At 40.9% G+C, this 22523-nt stretch overlaps 2 protein-coding genes across 3 annotated transcripts in view; both read right to left on the bottom strand.

The window, feature by feature from the left end:
- The window catches only part of LOC310856816 (beta-1,4-galactosyltransferase 3), a 43099-nt gene extending 40808 nt beyond the window's left edge, over nt 1-2291 (bottom strand). For both annotated transcript variants that reach the window (XM_083762307.1, XM_083762308.1), the window contains exon 1: nt 2122-2291. The gene's annotated coding sequence lies outside the window, so the exon portion shown is untranslated. The remainder of the gene's footprint in view (nt 1-2121) is intronic.
- A 1992-nt stretch (nt 2292-4283) lies between these two features.
- Nucleotides 4284-13094, bottom strand: psmc4 (proteasome 26S subunit, ATPase 4). Its single transcript, XM_083760707.1, has 11 exons — nt 13047-13094; nt 12504-12602; nt 11500-11686; nt 10436-10582; nt 9959-10068; nt 9441-9534; nt 8564-8731; nt 8291-8367; nt 5981-6149; nt 5497-5552; nt 4284-4800 (listed from the first exon to the last, which is right to left on the bottom strand). The coding sequence occupies exons 1-11, from the start codon at nt 13077-13079 to the stop codon at nt 4687-4689; spliced, it is 1254 nt and encodes a 417-aa protein (XP_083616833.1). The 5' UTR covers nt 13080-13094; the 3' UTR covers nt 4284-4686.
- Between the last annotated feature and the right edge of the window lie 9429 nt (nt 13095-22523).

Below are 22523 nucleotides of genomic sequence, written 5' to 3'. Positions count from 1 at the left end.
ATGTTGTGTCTAATGTTGACTTTCCCAAATGATAAAAGGGAGTTGGAAAAGACTGGGTCACATTAGCTATTAGCCGCAATTTGCAACTCTAGATTTTTTTACAATGGGAGAGTACAATCTAGAGTTGCAACACCCTCCATCGACTCCCCACTCATCTTTTTTGGTTTGTGATCTGCTTGTCTTAAATGACGTTAAACTCACCAACATTGCAGCTGCAGTCCAAGCTTGAATTATCCTCTTTCAATCTGCCGAGCTTGTTTTTCATAAAATCCCCCGTATACATGTTATGAGCTACTTTCTGTCCAAAATATTCCAAGTGACATTCCGAGCTGCCATTTTGTATTTTTTCAACGTGCCGTAAAACAAGACGTGAGGGGGAGCGCTTGTTTAATAGAAGGCTGCGTCGGCGCTGCGTCTGCCTCTTCTTTGGGTGTCTTACCTGCGCAGGTAAGATTCTATTAAACAAGCGCTCCCCCTCACGTCTTGTTTTACGGCACGTTGAAAAAATACAAAATGGCGGCTCAGAATGTCACTCTTGGAATATTTTGGACAGAAAGTAGCTCATAACATGTCTACGGGGGATTTCTATGAAAAACAAGCTCGGCAGATTGAAAGAGGATAATTCAAGCTTGGACTGCAGCTGCAATGTTGGTGAGTTTAACGTCATTTAAGACAAGCAGATCACAAACCAAAAAAGATGAGTGGGGAGTCGATGGAGGGTGTTGCAACTCTAGATTCAACCCATTGTAAAAGAATCTAGAGTTGCAAATTGCGGCTATACTCAAGCTATGCCATGGACAGTTGCTCAGAGAATATCAGTGCTGCTGACCAAGCAGGCCATTAACAAGGCAGGGCGAAGAGTTGTAACTGGCGTGTGTGTGTGGAAGAGGGGGGTTGGAGATGAATCTGGCAACTTCAGTTCATACATGAAAAGTGGTCCAACAGCAACACTTAGGAAAATAGTCTTTGAAGAGGCATTCCTCAGGGGATTGTAGCCCACAGGACATTATTAGCAACCCCGGCCACCGTAGCCTGTAACCGTAACATGTTCTAAACATTAAGTAAACTTGCTTGCTTGACTTGATCTCTGAATCAGTAGAAGTGTGGCTGATACCGATATCGTGCGGTGTATCAATGTCTCTTTGCCCTCTAGTCAAAAAAGGATTAAGTATGAACAGTAACGATCACATTGTGCAAAAAGCTTGTGAGATCCTAAGAAAGATAACATCCAGACTGTATAGAGATAAGGCTATCAAGTTTGTCCCCTTAGAGAATTAGTACTACCCCCCCCCCCCCCCCCCCCCTCACACACACACACACAACAGCTCCTCTCTCAAAGTATTGACTCAATCACTCTGACAGTTTAAACAAGAGGGGCAACAGGGCCTTTTGTTCAGATACTCTCCTGCTCTGAGTCTCTCCTCTTCCCCTGGTGTGAGAACACAAGCACAACACAGAGCTTGGAGCTGAGGTACAGAGACTACATGGTTGAGCAAAGCCAGGTCGTTTATTATTTGGTTACCGTAATCAAAATGTGACCAACTCAGAGTTGTATAATGCATTCCACAAGTTTAAATTAGCAAAAACTCATCTATTCCCTGCGTAAAGTTACAAAAACGATGCTAGGATATGCAACTATAAATGAGCCATTTTCACAAAGTAGCAGACTGAACTTTTTCAACTTCCTATCAGACCACGTATTGACCAGTAACCAGCCTGTCTCTATCTCTATCTCACAATTCAAAATCAGACTTAATTTAACCGTGGCTCCTGTCAGGAGTACTAATGCATGTGCAAGCAGACAATCGTCTAAATGAAATGTGTTTCCAAGGAATCCAAGCGCAGGAGAGGGGGTGGGGGTCGGTTGAGCAATCATTTAAAATAAATCACCTTTAATGGTCGATGTAGTGGTAGTAAAGTAATCATAGCCTCGTCATACTGTCCTTTGATCATACCAATGACACGCCAGAGCAGAAGGACTGTTGTTATTCCTAATCGGTTTTCTACCCAACACTAACAGTTTCCTATCCAGCTGTGAAAACAGACAGTCGTCTAGTAGCTAGCCCGTTAGCCACACACGCTACGAGCCTCTTGCTTTTTTTAACGTCGTTTCATCCTTACCGTTGGACTTTATTTTATCCTGCAGTTGTTGGTAATGTGTCGCCGCCGGGTCCCAATAACAGCCCCTTGCTCCTTTTCTCATTCGGTTCCGATAGGTGTCGAAGTGAGTGCTGCTGTGTGAGTTAACGGTTTGTTAGCAGACAGCAGCAGCAGCAGGCACTAGGCAGCAACACTGGTCTCCACCCTCAAGACGGAAACCATCGACACAGCAGCATGTCGACATCTCCACACAGGAGGGGATTGGTGACTCAACTTTGGTACAGCCCAAATGTGGATGCGTGTGTTATTAATACATTACATAAAGTATACAAAATCACTGTGAATCACCTTCATCTTCCCCCCCATCAATTTAAAATAAGGATTAGTAGTCTAAAGAATTACATTGTTAAACGTAGTTAACATTATGGTCTGGAGGACCCTGATGTCTTTACTAGTAACTTTTCTGGTTTCATCCTCTAGTAGTTTTAGACTTGTGCTTTCGTTTGAAATGTACCCATTATACATACTGTGAGTGTGAATACAAGTTTCAATCAATCAATCTGGGTTTGACGGCTGTCAAACCCAGTACCGCGCGGTCCCACTGGCCCAATGGCTAATTGTCCCTGATCAAGATATCAATCAATCATGCATCAAGTAAATCAGACTTTGTTTCCGTGTCTAACATCAATCCATTTATTTAAGACCAGGGCTAGTGAGCTATGGCCCTGTTACAGTAACGGGGTAGACAATCATCACAATGGACCAAACCACCGTCTGGATGCCATATTTAGGATGTCCCAAATTCCCAATGCCAGACGTGTTATTATTATAGATCCCAGACGGTTCCTTCCTCACTAACAATGATCTAGTAAGTGGCTAGACTTACAATTTCAATAGAATAGGTATCGGAACAGGGAATGCTTCTCAAATTCTCATGCTTGTTTAATGATACTGTGCCTGCGGTTATGCAATATAATTATACCTCTCAGGTTGATGCCGTAGAACGCCCTCCACCTTGTGGCATAAAGGGAGAACTGCAATTTGTTGAGTTCATTGTGCGGTTCAGTGTTCACTGCAGGTTCCCAAACTTCTTCAGCTGAGACCCAAAATATTCGGTGTCTTTCCGGGACCCAAACATTGGATTAACCACTTTTCCACTATTAAACATAAAAATAACAGATCTACAAGCTCACACATTCACATTGCAATGAGTTTGTAGATTCTTTTAATTTTCAGAATTTAGGAGAAAAAAACATGACACGCTGACACACACATGCACGATTTATTTTAGGAAATGTTTTGTTTTTCTTGTCACTTTCTTTTGTGTAAGTCATGTGTATTTTGTATGCTTTATTGTAAAATCAATAGAAAACTACAAACTCCAATGGTGGCAAGCTCACACCGACCAACTCATTGGAGGCAATGTAGGGTTCAGTGTCTTGCCCAAGGACACATCGACAGGAGACGGGATTCGAACCACCGACCCAGGGATCATTGGACGACCTGCTCTACCTCCTGAGCCACAGCCACCCACAAAAATGTCTGAACAAGTCACGAGTGTTGTAAATGTAAGTTACAACATTAAGACTAATTAACTGTCACAATTATACCAAATCTTGTGCAAACCACTAACACAAAGGTACTAGGGTATTAGGGCAAGGACAACTAGGATGAAAAACAGTTTTTTCCCCAAGTGCAGTGAGGCTCGTAAACGAACTGCACTCCCTCCCCTAACAAAACTGAATGAAGCGTTGGACTGAACTGGACAAAAAAAGAAAAAGCACTTTGGATGCACAACAGCACTTTAAAAAACGGTGCTGGTAACGTTTTGTTTTTAAGGATAGCACCATGCCACTTTATTTATAGGTTGTGCGTGGTGTTGGTAACTCTTAACTTTTCCATATGAAGTGCACGTCATCAAACATACTGGGGCTCTTTTTAAATGTTTGTCCATGTTTTGTTTTAGTCTTTAGCTGTTTTTTAAATAGGCTCTATGACTATGTCTTATAATGTTGCACTGCCAATAACTGAGGGGAAACGGTATTTCATGTTCTTTTGTATGCAAGTACATAGGAAAATGACAAATAAAGTGATTCTGAAACTTCTAATTACTTACTAGTGGGCTGGTTAAAACAATTAATAAAAGCGTACAATTTCAAAATAAATTAGTACAACAGTGCTCATTTCATTTTTATGGAAAACATCTTTAATTGTTATTTCTAGGGTACTGTTTCATCAAGTGAGTACATATGGATACAAAGTCAATAATGTTATTCTAGCTATAATGAAGTCAAATAGTCAGGAATCTCCAGAATGCCTTTCGAAAAGATTCCATTACTTACGTGTATGTATAGTGAATTTGTGTGTCAAGTCAAGGCTGGAATCAAAATCCCCAACTTGATATCAGGCATTTCGACAGTGAAATCAAAGTTGAAGGTCAATGCAAGTCCAATGTCAATGCAAGTCAGTGTCAGGGAACATATACAGTACATAACAGATACAGACACACCGAAATCAAAACAAACTGTCTGAATGCCTTGCTTTTGTCCCCTGAAGAGGGAAAGTGTAAATGTGGCTGTATTTTGTCTACTTGTAGAACTCATGTTCCTGTTCATCCTTCTTGATAACAGTCTTGTAAGCTTTCTCAAAGTCTTTGGCCAGGACGATGTATCTGTTCTCACGCACCGCCAACATGCCAGCCTGAAAGACCAGAAGAGATGAACACAGATTAATCCTCCTCCTCCATCCTCCCAATAAGTGTTTCATTCGATTTTCATGTCTCATCACAAAATAACGTTACGGTTAAGATTAAAAATGTTTTTGTTTTCAGTTGACCCTTAAAAATAAATACATTCTTTTTTTTTAATAATTTTTATCCCACGATTGTAACCCATTTTTCACCCCTGTGTCAATTATCTAATGTGATCCTGGGCTCTACACACCCTCCGCCAACCTGGGGAGAGCAACGGACTTGAACTCATGCTTCCTTCATGCCTGAGTGTCCAAGTTGCTCCTTTACACCTGACAGGGGGGAGTTTCCCTGGTTGGACGTAGCACGTGGAAGGAACACGTTATTCCAACCAGTTCCATTCCCCTCCATCAGGCGCCCCGGCTGGCCAGGGGGAGGCAGTTTAGAGACCAGGATTACTGCATGTTTTTGTGAGGTTACCTACCCTAGGGGACACGGGGAGAACATGCAAACTCCACACAGAAAGGCCCTTTCGCCAACACCGCCTCGGGTATGGGCACCCACAGCGCCCTGAGCGGGAATCGAACCCAGGACCTTCTAGCTGTGAGGCGACAGCACTACCAACTGTGCCCCGTCAAATAAATACATTCTGATATGCCTCTAGAGACAAACTAGTGTCCATTAGGAGTACTTAGGAGTACACTCACCTCCTGGCAGATTGAGTTGATGTCAGCTCCGGAGATCTTGTCTGGTCTGGCCACATCTGCACATTCGTCAAGGATAACTCTCGCCAAAATTACAAACTAACAATTTCCTAATAGCCAACTTCTGTATAAAGTGCAGGCATTAGTTGGGGAATTATAGAAGTCACCTTTTGTTTTTTCAACTAGGTGAATCAATCCACCAGACCAGAAATCCGGTATGTGGAGATTATGTTTTCATCCCCGTTTGTCTGTGTGCAGCTAATCTTTTAAACCAATAGACCGATCAGGGTTTATACTTTTCATGCACACTGCCAGTAGTCCAAGGAAGACACTACACCTCAATTCTTTCAAATTGGCCTCATGGTGGCCGCTTTACATTTCTTGACCATTGGTTGTACAATAAGCATTTTCTTTCCCCACAGGATTCCTTGGATCATGAAGCATGCACGCGGCAAATGTGATGCCTTTTTGGGGGCCATAAGGATACAGTCTTCCAGGTCGACCTCTTCAGAAAGGTTCATCTTGCTTGTGATGGTGGAAAAGATCAGGCGTTTCTGTCTGCGGTCTGGTAGGGGAAACTCAATCTTCCTGTCCAGACGTCCAGGACGCAGTAGGGCCGGATCCAGTGTGTCTGCTCTGTTGGTGGCCATAATGACCTGAGGGAGGTCAAAAATCAGTGGATGTGATTATGACAGTGAGCTCAAAGCAAAGGCATGAAACGTTTGACATTTATAGAAAGTTTTGAATTTAACGCGGTCACCTGTTACAAGCAATACTTTAAGGTTAAATGTCTTAAATATTGTACCAGAACCAAAGTTCTTCCTGCTCGGTCTATATCCAGAGGGACACAAGATAAAGCGTAATGAACAAATGTTTATAATTATGTCTTTTACAAGCTAAGAGAATGATAGCATTGACCTGGAAGAGGCCAGCCAAACCAAGTATTACACAGTGGTTCAGGGAATTGTCTTTATGTTTACCTTTGGGAAAGATTGCATACATTCTTAAGGACAAACAAGAAAAGTTTCAGGAGGTGTGGGGACGTTTTATAAGTTACATAAAGAACAATAATTTGTCACATTTAATGGATGGAGCTGAAGAGGAGTAGTGCCGTTGTTTTATTTATTTTGTTTTTTGTTTATTGTTGTTTTGCTTTCTTTATACCAGTAATTGTCTTGTAATGTTCATTGTTGTTTTTTGTATGTTTGTATTGTCAGTTGTGTAAAAAAAGAAAATAAATACATTGTTGAAAAAAAAAAAGTATTTTCTAAAACTGCTGACACTGCTGATAGCTCTAAGGTTTCCTGGAAGGGAATTCCAGGGTTTAGTATTATCATGGACCTAAGGTCCATGATAATTTCGATAACATGCCGTTATCGAATATAACTGGATTTCTGTTGTGGTTTTTGGCCTTCAGACTTCAAGTAGAGTTTCATATAACATGGACCTCTCTGTCTTGTATTTGCTTACAAGAAAGGTCTGAGACATGCACAACTTAATTATATGTCAAGCAGGGAGCTGATAGACCTGTGGGCCTCAGGTGCTAATGACATGTAAAGCAGAGTGCCATCTGATAGACATTGCTACATCAGCTACAGTCTATAGTTCTTTATGAGTGGGACCAAACACATGCTTAATACAGTCAAAGGAGTTTAGTAGCCTTAGTTGTTACCTCAAACGTTTTAGGATCTGTGAGTACGTCCATGTGTTGAATATTAAAAATAATAATAAAACAAATTCCCAAGATTGTCTAGACCTGTGCTGACTGGTGGGTGATAGGTAATTAGCATAAGAACAGACACTTCAGATGCATAGCTAGATATTCAAATAATATGAATTCGCCAAGAGACGCACTCTCACATTTTAGGCTCTTAATCCAGAGCGATTTACAGTAAGCAAGAACAAAAAACATGGTAATACATCAAAGCATAAACTAAAGAATAGTCATCATGAATCTTACATAAGCGGAAGTGGAATATCTATCTAAGGAAACTATATGTGTATACACTATAGAGTGCTATGTCTACATAAAATGCTATTTAAGTTACATAAATTGAGCCTATGCATACGCCTGCAGGAGGTCGAGGCTAAAGCAACTACGCATGGAATATAAGCCCTCAATGGGGGTTGGGTTTTTGTGCTAATTCGCTTATTTCCATCGAAATAAGTAGTAAAGTGTGCCGCTTGGGATACTACATTTACATTATGAAGAGAGGATATATAGCGATGGAAATAAGCAAATTAGCACAACATCCCAATGCCCCATTCAATTCACCCACCTGCTCTGCTGTACTACGAAATCTTATGTACAAATTCATGTGTAGGGTATCTGAGTCAGTAAATGACATCATTAATGTCATCACTAACACAATACGTAGTTCTGTCAGGTTCTCCTCCAGACTATGGAACCATTGGCGAACTTGTCTGTATGTTCGAAACTGAATATGATTGAACTCTTTTTATTGTATATTTCTTTCTACTTTTTATTATTCTTCTTATCTATTGTGTTGTTGTACTGTACTGTGATATGGATTCCCCTGAGTCTGCAATAAAGAATCAATCAATCAATGCAATTCAATTCATTGAGGGCTTATGGTAGGGGAAATAGCCAATAATGCAATTTTGCACACACCAGGACCTCTTTGGTGGGGCCGTAACAACTACAAATAAAGGTAAGAAAGCCTTCTAGCATGGAATTCTCCTTTGAGCCTAAACAGAACTGGCTTGGTGACTGACTTCTACTGTACCCCTAGGGGAAATTGCAAATATCATTCTCAAATGGACCGACAAAGCTCACCTTGACATTGACATTCTGGTCAAAGCCGTCCATTTGATTGAGCAGTTCAAGAAGGATTCTTTGAACTTCCCTGTCAGCTATTAGAAAAGGAAGGGAAACATGGTATAGCTTTTAAGTGAAGGCTTTTATGGAAAACCTGTTCATACTTTTGAACAATGAAACTGAATGAGTTTGCATAGGCTGAACCTTCAATCCATCCGTGTTGAAAATGTATTTACTTAAGTATTAGCACAGAATTATATACACATCAAAATGCCTGGGGGATAACGGTACCTCCAGTCTGTGCATCGAAACGCTTCGTGGCAATGGCATCAATCTCATCAATGAAGATGATGGCGGGAGCGTTCTCCTTTGCCAGCCTGAAAACGTCACGCACCATACGAGGACCCTCACCCAGGTACTTCTGGACAAACTCAGAGCCTACAACACGGATGAAGGCAGCTGGGAGAAAAAACGATCATCATAAGTTGATCACAGGATCTACAGTAGGTTTCAAATAGGTGGCAACTATTGATTCTTAATCATATAGCGATGCCTGCATTTCAAAAATCAATCCAAATGTTCGCACAATATTGAAAATGTCTTTAAATTGGAATACAGAATAAACACTGCATCTAACACATCAAGTATAGTCTTTAAGGGCCATTCACATCCAGAACGATAACAATAATGTGAGTGTCCAGTCCACACAGATGAATGATACGTTCTGTAAACAGTGGCACCAAACAGTAACACAGTCCAGCTGTGATCCGAGAGAGACATCCATCTCAGTGAGGCTGAAAGACGCAGGCAACAGGATATATGGATAATCTGAATATGATTATGAACTATAAGGAAGCGAGTACTTGAGGTAATGCCAGATAGCCTACCAGCGTTGGCAATTCTTGTTAGTCTCATGACTCATCTTGATAGTCTCATCTCAAGTGATCCAAACGTTTATGACCATCTTTGTCATTTTAGTCGTGTTGTGGACTCCGCCATCCACTTAACTTGGAACCATTTTTAAAAACGACATATTTGTAGTTATGGTTGTTGTGCTCTGTGTGAATTGTGCTTTACAGAGGAAGTGCAGTTTGATGCATATACACACAATAAAATCCTGAAGCTGTTACTGTGTGATGCTTCTGCAGGGAGGGAGGTGTCTACCTACCTGTGGTGTGGTGAGCCACAGCCTTGGCCAACATGGTCTTGCCACAGCCCGGAGGTCCATACATGAGGACACCTCTGGGTGGGTCAATGCCAATCTGAGAAGAGGAACAGTTAGTGATGATCAAAAATGGACATTGTCCCCAACAGGTTGTGTCAAAAAGGTATGTTAACCGATTCTGACCTGAGACCAGATTCTAAAAAGAATTTAGAATCTGGTCTCAGGTCAGAATGGGTTAACATACCTTTTTGACATTTAATGTCTATTACATCCTGACAGTTTCATTACCCATTCTGACCTGAGATCAGATTCAAAAAGTGTCTTAGATTTTTCAAAAATAGCAGACCTACAAGCTCGTAGCGCGCCACTCGGTGGTGCGCTATGAGCTTGTAGATCTGCAATTTTTCAATAGCTAAAGCATAAGATGATGCCAACACCAAAAGGGGTTCCCACGCAGAATGGGTTAAGAGTCCACAACCATAATTACTCCTCGCTACAAAACATTATTTCTTAGACATCACCTGTTTATAGAGCTCAAAGTGTGTGAGGGGTAACTCTACAGCTTCCCTGACTTCTTGCTTCTGGATGTCCATTCCACCAATGTCAGCATACATGACATCAGGCTTTTGATCTAGAAGGACAAACAGTCAAGTGTAATGCTTAATTGGGTCGTCCACTCACAGTTGACAGTCTTTGTATTGAGTTTGTGCTTAAAATGTACTGTAAATTCTACAAACTGTTAATAAATATTTCAATCAATTTCAATCAAACTGGTCAAAACTAGTGCACATCATAAAAGTGCTTTCGTCATGACACCATATCTACCCTAAAATATTTTAAAGAAGGATTTTAATTAAGTACAGGCGGACTGCACAAGAAAATGTTTTTAGATTGTTCTTTTTGAAAGAATCGTATCCGTTATGACTTTTCAGTTCTAGAAGAGAAAATGGTGAATGGATAAAATGTGCATGTGAAGGCTACTACTAAGAGGGATATACCAGATGTCAGCATCATGATGCTACTGTCAGCCTCTGGAGGAAGCACGTCCACCAACGCATTGCTGTGCTTGTGCAAGGCCACAGAGGCATTGGGCTTCAGCAGTTCTCTGTCAATGGTGCTCAGGATACGCACATAGTAGTTGGAGCCTGAGGGGGAAAGGTTAAAAAAAAACTATGACTTTAAGGAAGGAATCAAAACAAACAATATACGACTGCAGTGCACATAGATCTGCACAATGTCTGTCAATGGTGCTCAGGATACGCACATCGTAGTTGGAGCCTGAGGGGGAAAGGTTAAAAAAAACTATGACTTTAAGGAAGGGATCAAAACAAACAATATACGAGTCTACGACTGCAGTGCACATAGATCTGCACAATGTTAGCTTTCAAAATACTTCATAGTTCATACACTGCTTCATACAAATAATTGATCTTTGTGACCTAAAGGCCAGGTTCAAGTCCCCTCTCAGCTGAAACTATTATGTAAAGGTTTTGCAAATGCTATACAATCTCCACAAGCCACAACTTTGAATATTTGACTGCCCTGGGGCTGGCAAGTTACACATTTAAACAGCTGACAGTGTGAACAATAAATCAATGGTTATTTTCTGCACAGTAGCATTAGCCTGTATATTGTTGTTAATTAATCAATTAATTAATACAAAATAACAAATCTAATTTGCAATAATATGAAAATCTAGTGTGGAGACTGGCATGGATATTTGTCAATTCAAATATTCATGCCCATCCCTAATGTCAACATATTTGAAATCAAAACAATAAGCATCACACAATATGAAGAACTACATGAAAACGTTTCATCTGTTTGGCGTAAACATTGATGAGGTGCTGTGATTTTTGTATTTTTTCCAGTATTTTTGTGTTTATGAGGTGACAGTACTTCATTAGACCCCTTGGTGTGGTTGTTATGTGCAATGATGATGTTTCTTAAATAACCTTGACAGTCAAATGTGCCTCTCCCCTTATCATACAACCACAGCTGTGGGTGCAGCTTCAGTTCAGACAAAGGGAATATTTTCGATTAATCTTTCTTTTAGCAGTACCTGTGGTGGAGCCAACAATGGCAGTGTTTTGATCTACAGCCTCCAAGAACTGGCCGATGACTAGCGGGATGCTCTGTATCCTCTTCACCTCCTCCTGGGCGTGAAGGAACTCCTTCTTCAGGTTCTTCTGTTCGTCTTTGATGTATTCCTCCTGCACCTCCAAAAATTCCAGCTCCTGCTGCAACTTCTACATCAACACACAACAAACAAGAAGAGAGACTTGAAGGGGTGTCAAGAGACCACAGGGGAATATCAATATCCTGGCTACAAAACCTGTGGGTGAGATTCCTTGGCTGTACAAATTGTTAGGTTGGTAATGTCACCCGAGGGTTTAGCCATGTAACAAGACTTTCAAACAACCACATCTTATCCACTCTACAGTCCCCTGTCCAAATATACGTTTATCGAGAACTACAGTTAAGGGCCTTTCAAACGGAAAGCGATTTAATGCGCCTATAGTTCATTTTCAATGAGACCTGATTTTTCTTTCTGTAGGGGCAACATCGCAAGCGAATTTACGTGCATGCTTGTTGGGCGCATGCTTGTTACGGGCAGACGCCCGCAACTCACCAGACTTGGATTATGGTTTTTTTAACACTTATGTTGTTGCTGCCTTCTTGAGCAGACCTGGAGGAGACCTGTCGTTGATCCAGGCGACGTCTGCGTTCATCGCTGCCCGTTTGAAAGGACCTTTACAGAGTATGCTAATTAAGAAAATTTAGTCATATTCGTTGTTTCAACATGTATCGGGTAAGCTTGTACAGTCGCTGAATGTTTTAGGATTCACGTGGTTAAGGGCCCATTCAGTTGTGTAATGTTTTGCTAAGAAACCTGACGGAAAGAATAAACAGAGGAAGTAGTGTGAAATGATGGTGTTAAGATATGCTTGCGACCTCTTTACTCCATCATAAGCCTAAACAAAGAAAACCAGATTAGTATTATACTTCCAACTTGTGACATCAGTATGTTGACAACATGACACCATACAAGGGATGACAACAAACCTTGTATCTGCTGTAGAGGTCTTCAAGATCTTCTGGCTCTGGTGCCAGAAAGGAAAGACCTGTCTGAGGTCTGGAGCTCACCATGGCTGGCACTTCATCCTGTAGGCATACTCTTGTTAACATGAATATGAAAACGGCACAGCAACAATAAACTCGTTCCATTCATCCTAATGGGCTACAATTCATTAGCAATTGAGCAGGCTTAACGTCAAAGGATCAAAATATAAATAATCTGCATACAACAAAAAGAGAACGCAGGGAGGCATCTAGAGTAGTACACTACTGATATATTTTGGGATAATATGTTTTATTTAATTTTGAGCTCATGCTAGCAGCTAACAGTAGTTAGCTTGCATGACACGGCACTTGCATTAACAGGACAGTGGCACGTTTACACATTTAACTAACGTTAACTAAGAGTCTAAGACCACGACAAAGCGTAACATACAGACGATCTCAATCGTGTGTATTTTAAATTTATAATTGAGAACAATTAATTTGTAAAAAAAAAAAACATCTGTCAGAATCAGAAGTAACTCATACCGGGTTCTTTTCTACAGCGACGATATCCTCCATGTTGAATTTGTCTACGATCTGTGTATTATCTCGCGAGATTATACATACTGACGTGACATTTACGTAGGCAGACGGATTTCTGGGTAATGGTGTTCTAAGCAGCAGTATAGAAAAAAGAACGACAGAGAGAGAGAGAGAGAGAGAGAGAGAGAGAGAGACAGACAGACAGACAGACAGACAGACAGACAGACAGACAGATTTCTTTCTTCTCAGAGTCAGTGAGATCAAGGGCGCGTTCGGAAATGCGCCCTGAACGCACTGGTGTGCTCTCTTGTCGTTCGTTTATTCAGTGCACTCAGTGCGTTGTCGTTCGAAAATCCAGTGCGCTGCGCACCGGGTGTGCCGAGTGCACGCACTGAGCAACCCTACCCTGAGGGTAGGGTTGCTCAGTGTGAATGGTGTGTTGTACCTGGTCGTTCGTTAATAAGGCACACTGAACGCACTCTGTGACGTCACCGCCCACCACACTCAACAAACTGACCACATTCCCGGTGCGCATAGCCGAACGCGCCCCAAATGTGTCTTTGGGGTTATGTGTGAGGAGTTGGCACAGCCAATTCCATACAATCATCTACACTAACCTGGTCTGAGAAGGTGGAGGTGGCATTTCCTTGCCAAATTATGCGTCCGTGTTCAAGTTTGTTTTTCAGAATGATAGCGCTCCCATCTTGTCTGTTTGGATTTGGGCACAGGTCTCCACCAGGAGGATAGGAGAGTGTCACGTGTGTGATGTTTGGCAAAATGTTTAGTAGTAATTTAAACATGTTTGTTTGGGTTTGTGTGTGTGTGTGTGTGTGTGTGTGTGTGTGTGTGTGTGTGTGTGTGTGTGTGTGTGTGTGTGTGTGTGTGTGTGTGCGTGTGTGTGTGTGTGTGTGTGTGTGTGTGTGTGTGTGAGAGAGAGAGACGCAACTTGGCCTGTTGTAGCGCCACCATGAGGCTGATTTGAAAACTGTCAAGTGGCATTTCTTCCTCAGGCATGCACGGCTTGGGAAGCCGTGGATATGCACGGCTTTATCCGTGGATATGCACGGCTTGGGATATCCATTGGAAAGGAGGGGGGATATTTCCCTGCCTATTATATTTGTACAGTAGCCTTTTTTCTTCCTTCTTCTTCTTTTATCTCTACTCTTGCAAGCATTCTCTTTATAATGCTATACTGTAATGCTACAACAAATCCTGAAAGGTGAGTTTAAGTTATTTTGAACATTTATTGATTTATAGAATGCTGTGCAACTTTGCATCTCTCAAGTCTCAACCACCCAACCAGTTCAGGCTGATAGTCGCCCACCCTCTGTTGTGTTTAATTTCACTGGAACTTATATGTACGATCTTGTACAGGAAATGTGTGAGACAGAAACATGTAAATGTTGTCTGTTATTTCTGAACTCGTTAGTTTAGGCTTACTAGGAAACCAAAACCAAAGTGGAGCAACTAGCTTTTGTGTGAGAAAAGAAAGTGTGAGAAAAGAAACTGCAATTCGTATAGGAGGTTTGCACAAAAGTATTTCATCCCGTGTACAGTTGAAATATGTACTGTATATACTGCACTCCATACTTCTGTATACAGAATCATAAACTTTATTTGTCACTTTCCCCATGTAGCCTACTACTTCTTTATGTGTAGTAGTAAGTACACATAAAGAATATGTAATACTGTTTCCCTTCAGTCACTTGCGGTGCAACATTAACATCAAGCCTATTTAATAAACATAAAACAACTAAACTAAGACACAGCATTCATATAAAAAGTTACACAGCACATATAGATAAAGTGCCATGGTGCAATTACATGATCAATGGCAGTATGGCACAGATTTCATCAAAACATTCTCTCTTTGTCTTCCCCTTTGAGCTACTCTACCACTGCACATCCTGGTTCCCAAACCTTTCAGGTCAGGACCCAAAAGAGAGATTAGACGTTTGCCCGTGATCCAAACAAATTAAAATCTACACAGGCACAGCACGCAGCGAGCTTGTAGATCAGCTATTTTCACTAATTATTTGTATTTATGGGATTTCTGAGATATGTTTGTTTTAAAATGTATACAAGTTTTATTTTTTATTTTATTTAAAAAAAATCTTTTGAAATATATATATTTTTAAATGTAGGAAAAGAAAATTATATTTTCACTCGAGTCGTGACTCATACAAATAGGTCTGTGACCCATATCTATCTTCTCCTTCTTTGACCAATAGTAACCCAATTTCCATCCGCACCCTGTTGGCAGTGGCGTGCACATGCAGACATTTGGAGGGGCAGGTGCTCAAGTGAAGAAAAAAAAGGGCACCTTGTGGAGCGCGTGGAACCACCGGTTGCCTTAATAGTGTGTGAGATTTATAGATTTTGGGGCATAAATAATATATTGGAAGCTTTTAATCCAGAATTGATCAATGTCACCATGGGCCACATACTGTACAAAACAAAAATCAAATGATCAAAATACGAACATTCAAAAGGGCACATTGCTGTCCAGGGGGCAAAAGGGCAGGTGCTCTAGCACCACCCAGTGTCTTATGTGCACGCCACTTCCTGTCGGTTAACAGCACTTATGGTAAACAGTGTTCAGATGGGTTCAATTTCTCAAAAAATGCTGCCCACCCAATCAGAACTGATAAATGGTACTGATATTTTGTGTTTTATATTGGCTACAAATAAATATTCTCCATAACTTTTGATTGGGTGGGCACCGCACATTTCGGTGGGGTCTGCACACCCCTGTCCCCTCCAGAACCAGCCCTGGTGGAGGTGGAGAAACTGGGAGGCCCCTGCTACTGAAATAAACACACTATGGCAATGATTACCGGTGCATAAAGTTAATGCGAGGCCAAAACAAATGTATTATGGAATACTGTAATCAAGTATTTGTTAATTTTTATTGACTGTCTTACGTCAAACGGTGAATATCAGCGGTCAAGGGGCTTTTATTGCAGATGATTAAAGTACAGTGTCCTTTGTCCTTTTGATAATCATGCTTTTATATTGTTTATGCAGTATATAATAATCTGTCCAACAGCAACACAAAAAGATGATCGTCCGTGCCAACTTCATTCCATTCACTGCAATAAAAGTCTTGCTTTACTGCCGTCCTTTGACCATGCACTGATATTCACAGTTTGACGTAGGACAGTTAATAAAATTAACAATTACTTCATTACAGTAGTTTGTACACACACACACACATAGTCACACACACGACACACACACACACTCCATAATCTTTGATTGGGTGGGCAGGACGCACGTTTGCCCCCCCTTAGAACCGGCCTTGATGGGAAGTTGAGTCAAATAGAAGAACATCGGAAGTGTTCAGAAAGCCACAGTACCATATAACCACACGCACTTTCACAGCACTTTCACAGCACTTTCACGTTGTCGCTGTGGATAAAAGCGTCTGCTAAAGCCTAATTTGTAATAGTAGTTCTACAGTGCAGTTGTACTGAGCAATACTGGAAGGAAGGTGATATCTTCATTCACAATGTTTACGGTTGTCTTCTCTATTTTGCCTCAGTGTTTAATCTGGAAGAAATGTATGCATTCTTGGATTTTTCTCAATTTACTGTTTTCAGGTGAGAATTTTGTTTCATTTTTTAAAATCAGATATTGAAGTTATGAAGTGTAAATTGTGTTAGACCACAGCTTTCATCAACACTGACATTATGCTTAATGTCACTCAAAAAATGCATTTAATCTCATCATCAGTTATTTTCATTTATGTGCTGTAACCCCAACCCACCCACTCAGCTGTTACAGTATCTCATAGTCTCCGTTTTTGTTTTGTTTTGTTCAAAGTTTCTTTATTAACATTTTCAAATCACGTGTGAAAAAGAAAACAAACATACAAAACAATTGTATTTTAGCCCTCTCACCACCCAGAGTTCCTGCTCTGAAAGAGCCACAAGCCTGGTATCTTGTAGCATTAGTATAACTAAGAAATAAAAATAGATGAAATAATTGCCTTATTTGCTCAATTGCAGGAAAAATAACTCCCCAGGAGTATTTTTTTTTTAGGTTTCTACAGGTTTAGGAACTACATGTAACTTTTCTCCCACTTTTAGTTTTAAAGGTATATTCAGTGATTTCACTCAAAAAACCTTAGGTTTCGTTTTTGGCTGTGGGACCCAGCCTTTCGTCCAATCAGGATAGAGAGTCAAAAACGAAACCTAAGGTTTTTTGACCCCCAGGGGTTAACTGGGGACAGGGAGGAACTCCTTATATGGCCAGCACACTCTATAGTAGGGAGGATTATCACAACAAAACAAAAAAATAAGTGATATTTGAATTAAGTGAAATCACTGAATATACCTTTAAGAGAGCTTCACCTTCATCTCTAGATACGTTTCTTCTTAATAATATAGAACCATGCGTGAAGGTGTCACATCTCTACGAGTCATTACAAGCTGTAAACCTACCTACTACATCAGCAGTTAAGTTGGCATGGGAAAATGAGTTGGGGACTGACATTTCAGATGAGCTCTGGGAAGACAGTCTTGAAGAAGTTAATGCTGGCCCCCCGTTAAATCCGAATCCCCCACCCACCCCCTTCTCCCCTATATGTTTTCTTCCCCTTTTTCCTTCCTCTATTATGATTATTTTTTGTTATATAGAAGTGTATATTTGTACGTCTCTAAATGTTATGATGAATTGAACATGGTGGACCCTATTGTAAACAAGTGTAATGCTTTATGGTGTGGTTCACAGTTAACAGTTTTGTTACTGTATTGAGTTGTGCTTGAAATGTACTGCAATTCTTCAATCTGTTAATAAATACTTCAATCAATCAATCAATCAATCAATCAATCAATAATGCTTGCTCTATCAGCCATTGCCTAATTCAGTTTTGAGTAATACATACTAATTACAGTTTTGTAATTTGAGTAATTACATAAAATATTCCCTGAATTTTGTTCGCACTGTGGCAAATGTAATGCAATAGATGCAAATCAAGAAACACTTTCCTGTAGTTTGTGTGTGGGTAATATGTGTCACACTGGGCTCACTTACTTCCTGGACTACATGGACTCCCCCTATCCACAAGGAGGAGCAGTGCACCAAAGCATTATGGGAATTGTAGTCCAGGAAGTAAGTGAGCCCAGTGTCGATGACATCCTGGACACTTTGAAATACTAAAATATCATATTACCCACATAAAAACTTCCAAACGTTAAAACAAGATCTGGTTGCAAAAGGGGTGAAGTGTCCCTTTAAGGTATTTCTTGAAAAACAAAGAGAGACAATTTGATAAGGTTTGGCTGCCCCTAATTGTCCGTTATTTGAGTAGAAGCAATTCATTGTCAGGATACCACTGTTGTGGTTGACTGTATATCATCTTCATTTCAGATGTTGTTTTCCATGATTCTATACTGAGCAGTATGGGTGGGAGGGATTGAGGGTAATTTTCTGTTTTTTCTTTCCTTTTTGTTTTTCATAAAAGGAAAAAATATATATACTGTACCAATTATATAATAATTAATAATCTGAAGAAAAACAATAGAATAAAAAATAAAAGGTACAAAAAATATACACATTCACATTGAAGCATATAAACGGGTCAAAAGAGTTAAGTATACACAATATAATACGCAACAATAGATTAAATTAAAAAACAGAATAAGAAAGATAAATTGCAGTAGGGTCCGTTTTAAATGTATTTTCTGCAATACACTAATCTTGGCTTTGTAATGTAGCATTACACAGAGCAGTTTAAAGGGACACAAAAAACATAGTTCTGTGTGATAGAGGGGTCAAAAATCAACAAAAGTTGCACTAATATTTTAGAAATAGGTCAACAATACGTTAGTTTCGTGGATTAATTTACTTTTAATGCATGTGCCCCCCACAAAATGACCGGAACTACTTAATACTTCACCAAAACCAGAGCAGAATTAATTCCCACCACGTGACTCGGGCAATCAATTAATACAGTTGCAACCACTATATTAATGTCAAGTATTCCATACAGCTTAAGTTAAAAAAAAATCTGAACTGTCCCTTTAAGTACATTGACAGGAATTGGTTACTGCAACTATGACTGCAACAGTAAAAGGCCTGTTTCCTTTTCTTTCAGTAATAAGCAGCCTCATGACTGTCAACCAGGCCCCTGTGGTTGTGACTGAACTCGGTCACAGTGTTACCTTACCATGTGAGTTCTCTCAATCCACAGAGGATCATTTGATCGCCATGCCTATTTTGTATTGGGACTGGGAGTTTGCAAATTCTCCTCACCCAGCTACCTGGCTCAGATTATGGCCCAAAACAAAAGTACAAAAATATCAGGAACGTGTGGAACGCCTGGACGAAAACAAAAGCTCAGCCAACAAGTCCATTCGACTCAGGAATATCCAGTGGCAGGACAGTGCTGGGAAGTACATATGTAAAGTTTCTGTTGCAACAGTCAACACCACAGAGAGGAAGAGAGGAAATGGCACTATTCTCAGAGTCTATGGTAAGATTACCTTCATTATTTTGTATGGACATTTTGACCTGGTAAAACACTGTTGACAAAAAAAAAGCTAGTGTGAATGATTCCGAATTGCATTGCATTATTATTGTGTGTGTGTGTGTGTGTGTGTGTGTGTGTGTGTGTGTGTGTGTGTGTGTGTGTGTGTGTGTGTGTGTGTGTGTGTGTGTGTGTGTGTGTAACCTACAGTCGCAGTTGTCTCAATGTGTTTGTAACTGATATTCACTTAAATATACTTTCAACAGGTGACTATAGTGCTAGATTTGCATGCCCACTTTTCTGCTTGTGTTTGTTTCAGATACCATGCACTTCAACACCACCAGTGAAAATGTCAACGACCTTAGATGTGACATAAATGTGTCTCAGGATCCTGGCTTTGTCCTGTCTGTCGCTCATGGTGGACTGAACCAAACCCGTGACCATGCCAATAACAACCATGACCCATCTCTGCCCCATGTTAAGCTCTCTGTGAGCATCTCTCTGAGGAACAGAGGAGATTATGAATGCCTGCTCCACCTGCGCAACAGTCTGATACTCAAAAAGATCTTTCATTATGTCTCCTCTGGTAGGAACCTTTTTACAAAATTGACTGATAAGCTATTTAATGTACTTGTCGTACACGTACGTACATGGAGTGATGGAGAATGAACTGGTAAAAACATATTGTACAAATGTACAATGGCTTCATTCCAGAGTATAAACTTGAATGGCCTTGAATTAACTGTGATAATACCGTCTGTGTTAGTATCTGATATGAAAAATCCCCCATGTATAAATCATGACTAGGGAAAAACACAATGTAAGTACATAGGGTACAAACAGTTGGGTTTTTTACATCCTTACTGTATGTTGTAAATTCCATGTAGCTGTACTTAAATTAGCTTCCAATAGCTTTCCCTTTACGGTGGGTACAGTGTGTAATACAGTGAAATCTATATAGATTCTAATGTAATCAATGACACGTACTGCCCCAGTCCCCCCTCTCCTCAGTTATGACGTAAGATGCAATATGTGCCATGTCAATAAGGTCAAGGGGCTCCAATTTAATGTACAGTATGATGACGATGTCTTTTCACACCAGTGGTTTTATGTTTCCAGAGAAGCCAGAGGAGCAGGAGATGAACCCAGAGCCATGGCTGCTGTACGTACCTCTCCTCCTGGTCCCACTCACCATGCTCCTGGCTCTGCTTACAGCCCTGCTGGTACAGGGGTACAGGGGATGAACCCAGGGCCATGGCTACTGTATGTACCTCTCCTCCTGGTCCCACTCACCATGCTCCTGGCTCTGCTTACAGCCCTGCTGGTACAGGGGTACAGGGGATGAACCCAGGGCCATGGCTACTGTACGTACCTCTCCTCCTGGTCCCACTCACCATGCTCCTGGCTCTGCTTACAGCCCTGCTGGTACAGGGGTACAGGGGATGAACCCAGAGCCATGGCTACTGTACGTACCTCTCCTCCTGGTCCCACTCACCATGCTCCTGGCCCTGCTTACAGCCCTGCTGGTATGCACACGTACATAGCCTCCAGGTGAATAACAATGCGGACTTGAAGCAAACCAGACTCAGAACACCTTATCATGAGTGTTCACAGTATGTGCAGAAAATAGCCTGGTCTGAATCCACTTCAGAGGCTGAACGGAACAAGTTACCCCCCTTTTTTTAAGATGTTGTTTTTGGCTTTTCTGCCTTTATTGATAGTATCAAGTGAAGATGGACAGGAAAGAGGGAGAAAGAGAAGGGGAGAGACATGCAGCAAAGGTAGTCATGAACGGGACTCGAACACTGAAGGTCATTACACACTGGCGAATTGGCGACGCGATATATTCGTGCGAATAATTCGCATTTAAAAAAAAACAATTGAAGTCCATGCAAGCTTCCACATCAGTGGCGAATGTGCGAATGTGCGAAAATGCGACCGTTTTCGCTTTTATTTGTTCGCTCTGGTGTCGTATTTTGCAGAGATTCGCAGGCGAACTGCAACATGCAATATTTCGCATTTTCAGATCGCTTATTCGCATCGCGTCGCTAATTCGCCAGTGTGTAATGACCTTTAACACGCTGTCAGGCCAAAGCCTATATGACCACTTGACCAGCGGGCGCACCTACTGTTTTTTCCCTTTTTATATATATGATGATTTAATGTTTTTTTGTATTATAGAAGTATATATTTATACGTCTCTAAATGTTCTGATGAAGTGGACCCTGTTGTAAACAAGTGTAATGCTTAATCATGGTGTCGTCCACAGTAACAGTTTTTGTATTGACTTGTGCTGTCATTTGAAATGTAGCCATTCTGCATACTATGAATAACATTTCAACATCAATCAATCAATCAATCAATCAATCAATCACAATTATGTAGGATGGCACCAACCTGGAAAAGGGGATCTCCATATATGGGCATAAAGTGGACAGAGACAGACAATGCAGAGTTGCAGACACATAAATTAATTAGCTAAACATCACAGCATGTCCATATTTGGGCATGATCAGGCACTAGCTGGCCTGGTTGCCTGCCACAACTTAAATATTTATAGGCCAGAGCCCTAGTAGACACTAGACATAGACATAGAGCATCAACAAAAGCCTGCTTTTCAGACAGCAGTCCCGACTCCCCACTCCTGCTTTAAGGAGTCCAAAGACTTTGCATAGTGGGGTGACGTCAGCTTTAGCTGCATCATGCATCATGCTCATACAGTGTCATGGGACTTTATGTTTTTGGCAAAGTGTGTGTGTGTGTGTGTGTGTGTGTGTGTGTGTGTGTGTGTGTGTGTGTGTGTGTGTGTGAGTGTGTGCGCGCGCGCGCGTGTGTGTGTGTGTTTGGGGGTTTAAGAACAGTGGATTAAATATCACTTAATAATACCAAAAACAAAGCAGCATGCTATGCAAAGGAAAAAACATGACTCCTAAAGCCTAAAGGTGACTTTATACACTACCCGATAATCGGGTAAAGAGTATCCTGTAGACTGTAGTGTGAGATGCTAT

Source organism: Protomyctophum parallelum, assembly GCF_964188405.1.
Source record: "Protomyctophum parallelum genome assembly, chromosome: 3".
NCBI classification, from domain to species: Eukaryota; Metazoa; Chordata; class Actinopteri; order Myctophiformes; family Myctophidae; genus Protomyctophum; species Protomyctophum parallelum.
The sequence above is the reverse complement of the archived record's forward strand: the minus strand, read 5'-3'. Positions and strand labels throughout refer to the sequence as shown.

What these genes read in the sequence shown, in the direction of transcription:
- psmc4 (XM_083760707.1), bottom strand. Translation starts at nt 13,079, where the DNA reads ATGGAGGATATCGTCGCTGTAGAAAAGAACCCG. An exon ending in CATTGTTGGCTCCACCACAG is followed by an intron (nt 10,583 to 11,499) that starts GTACTGCTAAAA and finishes TTTCCCCCTCAG; the next exon opens with GCTCCAACTACTATGTGCGT. An exon ending in TTTCGATGCACAGACTGGAG is followed by an intron (nt 8,368 to 8,563) that starts GTACCGTTATCC and finishes CTTTTCTAATAG; the next exon opens with CTGACAGGGAAGTTCAAAGA.